General features: G+C 36.3%; 1 protein-coding gene across 1 annotated transcript; it reads right to left on the bottom strand.

The window, feature by feature from the left end:
- Nucleotides 1-6,728: 6,728 nt before the first annotated feature.
- Nucleotides 6,729-8,731, bottom strand: LOTGIDRAFT_236815 (hypothetical protein). The gene is made up of 5 exons (XM_009067938.1): nucleotides 8,719-8,731; nucleotides 8,558-8,606; nucleotides 7,755-7,900; nucleotides 7,071-7,201; nucleotides 6,729-6,821 (listed from the first exon to the last, which is right to left on the bottom strand). The coding sequence occupies exons 2-5, from the start codon at nucleotides 8,576-8,578 to the stop codon at nucleotides 6,766-6,768; spliced, it is 354 nt and encodes a 117-aa protein (XP_009066186.1). The 5' UTR covers nucleotides 8,579-8,606; nucleotides 8,719-8,731; the 3' UTR covers nucleotides 6,729-6,765.
- Between the last annotated feature and the right edge of the window lie 82 nt (nucleotides 8,732-8,813).

Genomic DNA, 8,813 nt, shown 5'->3' with positions numbered 1-8,813 from the left:
TGAAAATTTCGAGAAAAATGTGAAAATTTCAGAAAAATGTGAAAATTTTGAGAAAATGTGAAAATTTCATAAAAATGTGAAAATTCGATAAAAATGTAAAAATTTCATAAAAATGTGAAAATTAAAAAAAAAATGTGAAAATTTCTAGAAAAATGTGAAATTTTCATAAAAATGTTAAAATTTCGAGAAAAATGTGAAAATTTCGAGAAAAATGTGAAAATTTCAGAAAAATGTGAAAATTTCAGAAAAATGTGAAAATTTCAGAAAAATGGGAAAATTCCGAGAAAAATGTGAAAATTTCGAGAAAAATGGGAAAATTTCAGAAAAATGGGAAAATTTCAGAAAAATGGGAAATTTTCATAAAAATGTGAAAATTTCAGAAAAATGTTAAAATTTCGAGAAAAATGTGAAAATTTTAGAAAAATGTGAAAATTTAATTAAAATGTGAAAATTTCATAAAAATGTGAAAATTTAAGAAAAATGGGAAAATTTCAGAAAAATGTGAAAATTTCTAGAAAAATGTGAAAATTTCAGAAAAATGTGAAAATTTCATAAAAATGTGAAAATTTCATAAAAATGTGATAATTTCGAGAAAATGAAAATTTCGAGAAAATGTGAAAATTTCAGAAAAATGTGAAAATTTCAAAAAAAAAGTGAAAATTTCGAGAAAAATGTGAAATTTCAGAAAAATGTGAAAATTTCGAGAAAAATGTGGAAATTTTTTTCTGGCATCTCAAAACCGGTTCTGGTATCTCAAAACCGGATCAAACCGGTTTAGGTATCTCAAAACCGGTTCTGGTATTTTAGAGCCGGATTAAAACGGTTTTGATATTTCACAACCGGATCAAACCGGTTCTGGTTCATCAAAACCGGATCAAACCGGTTCTGGTATCTCAAACCCGGTTCTGGTATGTCAGAACCGGATTAAACTGGTTCTGGTACCTCAACACCGGATCAAACCGATTCTGGTATTTTAAAACCGGATCAACCCGGTTCTTGTTCATCAAAACCGGTTCTGGTATGTCAGAACCGGATTAAACTGGTTCTGGTATCTCAAAACCGGTTTCGGAATGTCAAACCGATTCCGGAATGTCGAATCGATTCCGGAATGTCAAACCGATTCCGGAATGTCAAACCGATTCCGGAATGCCAAACCGGTTTATGAATGTCAGACCGATTCCGGAATGTCGAATCGATTCCGGAATGTCAAACCGATTCCGGAATGTCAAACCGGTTTCGGAATGTCACACCGATTCCGGAATGTCAAACCGGTTTCGGAACTAACAAACCGATTTCGGAACTAACAAACCGGTTTCGGAATGTCAAACCGATTTCGGAATGTCGAAACGAATCCGGAATGTCAAACTGATTCCTGAATGTCAAACCGGTTTCGGAATGTCACACCGATTCCGGAATGTCAAACCGGTTTCGGAACTAACAAACCGGTTTCGGAATGTCAAACCGATTTCGGAATGTCGAAACGAATCCGGAATGTCAAACTGATTCTGGAATGTCAAACCGATTCCGGAATGTCAAACCGGTTTCGGAACTAACAAACCGATTCCGGAATGTCGAACCGGTTCCGGAACTAATAAACCGATTCCGGAATGTCACACCGATTCCGGAATGTCAAACCGATTTCGGAACTAACAAACCGGTTTCGGAATGTCAAACCGATTTCGGAATGTCGAAACGAATCCGGAATGTCAAACTGATTCTGGAATGTCAAACCGATTCCGGAATGTCAAACCGGTTTCGGAACTAACAAACCGATTCCGGAATGTCAAACCGGTTTCTGAATGTCAAACCAATTCCGGAATGTCAAACCGGTTTCGGAACAAACCGATTCCGGAATGTCACACCGATTCCAGAATGTCAAACCGGTTTCGGAATGTCAAACCGATTCCGGAATGTCGAACCGATTCCGGAATGTCACACCGATTCCAGAATGTCAAACCGGTTCCGGAATGTCAAACCGGTTTCGGAATGTCAAACCGATTCCGGAATGTCGAACCGGTTCCGGAACTAATAAACCGATTCCGGAATGTCACACCGATTCCGGAATGTCAAACCGGTTACGGAATGTCAAACCGGTTTCGGAATGTCAAACCGATTCCGGAATGTCAAACCTGTTTCGGAACTAACAAACCGATTCCGGAATGTCAAACCGGTTTCGGAATGTCAAACCGGTTTCGGAGTATCGAAAACCGGTTCTGGTATCTCAAAACCAGATAAAACCTGTTTTGGTATCTCAAAACCGGTTCTGGTATTTTAGATATTTCGCAAACGGATCAAACCGGTTCTGGTCCATCAAAACCGGATCAAACCGGTTCTGGCATCTCAAAACCGGTTCTGGTATCTCAAAACAAAATCAAACTGGTTCTGGTATCTCAAAACAAAATCAAACCGGTTCTAGTATCTCAAAACCAGATCAAACCAGTTTTGGAATATCAGAACTGGATCAAACCGGCTTTGGTATTCGAAAACTGGATGAAACCGGTTCTGATTTCCAAAAACGGATCAAACCGGTCTGGTTCCCAAGAAATTTTAGAAAATTGTGAAAATTTGGAGATTTACCTTGGCTTCAGATCTACCACTTTAAAACAGTAATGTCTAGCAAGAATGTAATGTCTGTGAATTCACGATTTAAATTCAGTCGTGTCTATTTTAATAATATCAGAATCGCCTGAAAAAGACAAGAAAAATATTCAATAAGAATCAATATAAATATTTTTACATAAACTCAGATGATGTTACATATTTTGTAATGTTTTATTCTTTCATTATTCCATCTGATGACGACACGTGTAACTCGTGTTGAAACGTTTGGTGTTTAATAATTTTATAAAAGAAGTTTTCTTATTCTTGTTTGTGATTTTTAGAGCTGTTCTAGAAATGATCAAATGAAAGTGGTGAATTGAATACAATGATAGTTCTGTAACTAGTAGAGAACTAGTAACGAACGAAGAGGCTACGAGTGTGTTGGACGGACTGACTAGTACTACAGGAACATGTGATCAATTTTCACATTGCAATGCCAATGTTAGGTTTCGTGTTCTCTCGCATGAAATTCATAAATGGGAACAACCTACTCGTTTAAAGATAATTAAAATGAAAGAAATATGGCCAAGGACTGTCTTCATATCCTTAAATCGAGTAAATGGAGCTGTAAGGAGTTATTTTCTTGCAAAATGGGATTTAAGCGCTTTAAATTTTTACCAAATGCCGCCATATTGTTTACACCGGAAGTCACGTGTTAAAATACTGCAGTAATTTACTTTGTTGGACAATCAAGTCTACCTGTTGCGTCTTTTCACTACCGAAGTCAACGACGCTGTAAAAAAGAGTTCTTCCCCTTAGACCGTGTTGTGATTTGCGCGGATAACACTAAAATATACACAGTAGCGCTGGTGTGTTTTGCTTTGGTTATAGCGTGTTTGTTTCGATGTTTTAAACCAAATCATTTATTTTTTTGTTTTTTAGGGACTCTAACACAATAAATCAAGAAAAAATCAACGCCCTGGGCCCCTTGAAAATACAAATTTGGCTTTGAATGACGGGTAGGGTAGCGAAACACGTGGGCGTGGTCAGTTTTGGTCATTAGAAAAAAGAAGACTCCGAATACATGATTATCCAGACTTATTTGCTCGTAAAACTACACTTTTGATAATCAAGACTAGATGTAAACAAACAAAATGGCGGACTTTGTCGTCGATTTTTCAAATGTCAGATTATAAACGTAAATGCCAGCGTTTTTACTTCGTTTGAGTCTGAATGAAGGACTTTCCCACCATCAGCGACTAGAAGTCTAAAAGATCAGACAGTTGTCATAAGCTAACTTGTAGCGAATAACTCAAATTTGCCATTTTAATGTTGGAATCGTGGCGTTCCGGAACTTTGTTTTAGTTGTTTGTAGTGCAACATTTCAACTGACGAAGATTCTAGGACAAAAGAGCTACCCACGTCGCCACATGAAGAAGAATAGACGAGGATACAGTTGCAGTCAAAAGACAATATGGAAAATTTATTGTCTATGGACAGAAACCTGATCTTCGTATTAATAATTGTAATATAGTTAACCTTTTTGTAGTTTTCTAATGCTGGTTTGATTTTGGATTAAAGAATAAATAATATTGTAATGTGTGTGTAGTGTTTGTAAAAGATTTCATCAGAAGTGACAGGTGTCAGATATATATCTGTCTCCACCATAACCCTCCAGAAATAAAGCTGAACTGGTATTGGCTGCCACATTTAATGTTTTTCTGCATCAATTTACATAGAGAAAGAATTGTCCGCACCCCCCTTTATAATTCTGTGGTCCCTTCTTGGCGTCCCAACCCTAAGATACATAGAAACCCAAATATTACTACGTTGAGGAAATCCAAAAGGACAGGCACAAAGGTAGCGCAATAGTTCCTGAAGGGGTTGTTTCGCTGACTCCAGAGCTAGAAGGTAACCCTCTAAAAAGAGTCATTAACAACACAAAATTAAGAAAAAAAAGTTAAATTTGGAACACATATTTATTCAGTAATTACAATTTAAAATTTAGATTCAGTCGTGTCTGTTGGCATATTTCAAATAATATCAGAATCACCTGAAAAAGATATGCAATAAGAATCAAGATAAATACCTTTACATGAACACAAATAATATGATACACAAAAGTCCTTTTGTAATGTTTTATTCTCTCCTTATTTCATCTGATGACGACACGTGTAATTTGTGTTGAAACGTTTGGTGTTTAATCTTGTGTTTGTGATAATTAGAGCTTCAATAGTTCTGTAACTGGTAGGAACTCTTAACAAACGAGTGGCTACGAGCATCTGGACTGACTAGTACCTAGAGGAACTTTGGTTCAGAATTGGAAAATTCTATGGACAGAAACCTCTTCTTCACTTGAATAAATGTAATAATTACCTTTATATTTCTGTAGTTTTCTAATGCTGGTTTGACGTTGAATTAATGAATAGATAATAATTCAGCAGAAGTGACAGTAGTCATGATAACAAACAACGAAAATAGAAAGTTACAGATAGGAGAAGTATCCTTCCTTTCAAGCTGAAAAGACAGAATCAGAATATAATTAGAGCTGTTCTAGAAATGATGAAATGAAAGTGTCTACGGGCGTGTTGGACTGATAGTACCTAGAGGAACTTTGGTCTAGGATCAAAAGTGCTGGATAGTTCTGCAACTGGTAGGTAACTCTTTACAAACGAGAGGCTACGGGCGTGTTGTATTGACTAGTACTGGAGGAACTTACATTGGTCTGAAAAAGTCCGCATCACAATGACAATGTTTAGTTTCTTGTTCTCGCATGAAATTCACAAATAGAAACAACCTACTCGTTAAAAGATAATCAGAATGAAAGAAATGTGGCCAAGGACTGTATCCATAACCTTTAATCGAGTAAATGTAGCTGTACGAAGTCATTTTCTTGCAAAATAGGCTTTAAGCGCTTTAAATTTTTACCAAATTCCGCCATATTGTTTACACAGGAAGTCACGTGTTAAAATACTGCAGTAATTTACTTTGTTGGACAATCAGGTCTACCTGATGCGTCTTTTCACCACCGAAGTCAGCGATGTTGTAAAATAGAGTTCTCTCCCTTAGACCATGTTTTGAACAGTTTTGATTTGCTCGGATAATACTAAAAAATACACAGTAGCGCTGGTGTGTTTTGCTTTGGTTATAGCGTGTTTGTTTCGACGTTTTTGACCAAATAGCTTATTTCTTTGACTTGTAGATGCTCTAACACAACAAATCAAGCATTTTTCTTCGTTCTTGCCCCCTTGGAAATACAATTTTGGCTTCGATTGACGGGTAGGGTAGCGAAACACGTGGGCGCGGTCAGTCTTGAATGTTAGAAAAAAAGAGACTCCGAATTCATGATCATCCAGCCTTATTTGTTCGTAGAACTACATTTTTGATAATCAAGACTAGATGTAAACAAACAAAATGGCTGACTTTGTCGCTAATTTTTCAAATGTCAGATTAAAAACGTAAATGCAGACGTTTTTACTTCGTTTGAGGGTGAATGAAAGACTTTCCCACCATCAGCGACTAAAATTCTACAAGATCAGACAGTTGTCATGAGCTAACTTGTAGCGAATAACTGAAATATGCTATTTTAATGTTGGAATCGTGGCGTTCCGGAATTTTGTTTTAGTTATTTGTAGTGCAACATTTCAACTGAAGAAGATTCTAGGACAAAAGAGCTACCCACGTCGCCACATGATGAAGAATAGACGAGGATACAGTTGCAGTCAAAAGACAATATGGAAAATTTATTGTCTATGGACAGAAACCTGATCTTCGTATTAATAATTGTAATATAGTTAACCTTTTTTGTAGTTTTCTAATGCTGGTTTGATTTTTGATTACAGAATAAATAATATTGTAATGTGTAGTGTTTGTACAAAATTTCATCAGAAGTGACAGGTGTCAGATATGTATCTGTCTCCACCATAACCCTCCAGAAATAAAGCTGGCCTGGCAATGGCTGCCCCAATAAAATTTTCTGCATCATTAGACAAAGGGAAAGAATTGTCTGAGCCCCCCTTTGACAATTCTATGGCCCTTACAAAAGGACAGACACAAAGGTAGCACAATAGTTCCTGAAGGGGTAAGCATACCCTCTCTGTCTCTCTTGCATGCAAACTCAATGCAGACTCAAGAGCTAAACGATAACACTTCACAAAGTGTCATTAAATATACACAAATAAAAAAAGTAAAAATTGTAACACAATTTTATTCAGTAATTACAATTTAAGATTTAGATTCAGTTGTGTCTGTTGGCATATTTCTAATAATATCAGAATCACCTGAAAAAAATCAAAAAGAATTAGATTCAAGAAAAATGATTTGACACAAAATCATTACCAATATGATACACCAAAGACTCATTCTGCTACCAATCAATGGCTGAAGAACACTGTTAATACCAAGACTAATTCCAAGTTTTTTGAGTTCATCAGGGCTTTTGATATGGCATTTATCAGATGTCTTAACTCAATGCTTATTCATATGGACACCAACACAAAACTAAAATGAAATGAGAGGGTTAAGCTTACCTGGGTCAGTGATGCTTAAAGCTCCAACTCGGAAGTATTTACCACAAGCAGTACCCAATTCTATATTATTACCAGCGTAATGGTGGACACCAGTCTTAGCTAACATAGCATAATACTCGATTTCACTTTTACTGCAATATACAAACAGTAAAATAATTAACTTTCGATTTGAAAACCAAACTGGTGACACGAATAACAATAAAACTGTTGTACTTGACATTAACAAACACTGATCATGAGCAATCGATGCCGATTCCAGCTGCTCAGATGGATGACAAGTGACTTATTGCCTCGCTATACACCAATACAAAATCAAGAACCTTTAATACTACATAAAGTTATACAGCCACACTAACCATTTCTTAAACAATTCATGGAGTTCTAAATCACACACAAAGCAATCTAGGTCAGTCCAAGGAGATGCTCATACTTACTATTTTTAACCTCTGAGGAATAGAAAGCAAAAAGAATCAGAAGGTTGACTTCATCGTTGTCAAAATAGACTCCGAAGTCCAGCATTTTAATAGCAATCAGTCAAAAATAATACAAATATTTTGGACTTCATCTTTGCTAAGAGCTCCAAGTCTGGATATATTGAAGGCTAAAACTTTTCTATGAAATAATATAAAAGAATCTTGCTACCTGTTTTGCAAGACATATCATTTCAAAAAAAAATATACTCACACTAAAGGAGGTGTATTATTGGCAATAATAACCAATTTAGCTTTGCCTTGTCTTAATGTTTTCAATGTCTGTCGATGGCCCAGGCAGTATTTACCACTCTTCATTACCAGAGCCAAACGGGCATTGATATTCTCAGAGGACTTTTTCTGAAATAAAAAAAGCAACCAATTGAGTATGCAAACTCTTTTCAAGATTGCAAGTCTTACAAATCCCTCTTGTCAACATAATGATTTCAAGGTCGAAACAATTGCTGGTCGGTGAAGATTCTGCGTACAATTCCAAGGTTTATCACTCAGATACTTCAGATTCTTTTTCATAAATTTTGATCAGAATAGGTAAGGGTTAATCATCATAGTGATAAAAAGGCACCTCTTATTCCAATCAGTTACAGTTCATCATCAAATGAGCTGGATGGCAACACTCCAATGTGGACAACTTCCAAGCTTGCCATTCATAACTTGCCAAGAACTATTCTCAGATTTTGAAACTAGTTGTGCCTCAGATTTTTAAGTATCGGAGAGCTGGGTGAATCATCATTGAAAAGATCTGGCCATATTCCAATTGCATTTACAAGCATAGAAGCAAGCCAAGAATTTTGTAGATATAACAGTAAAATGGACTTTCTCAGATTTTGAAACTAGTTGTACCTCATTTCAGTTGCGGAGAGCTGGGTGAATCATCATAGAAAGTACATTTTATTGTTTACTTGGAGCCTTATTTAATCAAAAAATGTTTGTGGTCTGAGGCCAAAAGGGGAGGTAATTTGTTGACAATAAAGCACGTGGCTTTTCGCGGATACTTACTGCTTTCTTTGTAGACACCATTTTGAACGTTTATAAGCTTTGCAGCAACCTGAAATGGCCAAAACATAAACATTATTTACTAAAATTAATATTTCAAACATGATCGGGTGGTAAATCATGCTCGATCGCATCTAAATTCAACAAAACGGACTGTGGCTAACCTCCTTCGTCGACAGTCGGAATAAAAAGAACTCCTACCCATAATTCTCGTGGAACCTAACGCTTTGTCTCGTACCCGGCGATACATTGCGAGAAA

The sequence above is a fragment of the Lottia gigantea genome, assembly GCF_000327385.1.
Source record: "Lottia gigantea unplaced genomic scaffold LOTGIsca_87, whole genome shotgun sequence".
NCBI lineage: Eukaryota > Metazoa > Mollusca > Gastropoda > Lottiidae > Lottia > Lottia gigantea.
This window is presented reverse-complemented; position numbering and strand designations above follow the sequence as displayed.

Excerpts from the sequence above, each read along its gene's own strand:
- LOTGIDRAFT_236815 (XM_009067938.1), bottom strand. The coding sequence starts at position 8,578 with ATGGTGTCTACAAAGAAAGCA. Across the intron at positions 7,901-8,557 it reads TGGTGTCTACAAAGAAAGCA|AAAAAGTCCTCTGAGAATAT; the intron begins GTAAGTATCCGC and ends TTTTTATTTCAG. Across the intron at positions 7,202-7,754 it reads AATAATACACCTCCTTTAGT|TAAAAGTGAAATCGAGTATT; the intron begins GTGAGTATATTT and ends TGTATATTGCAG.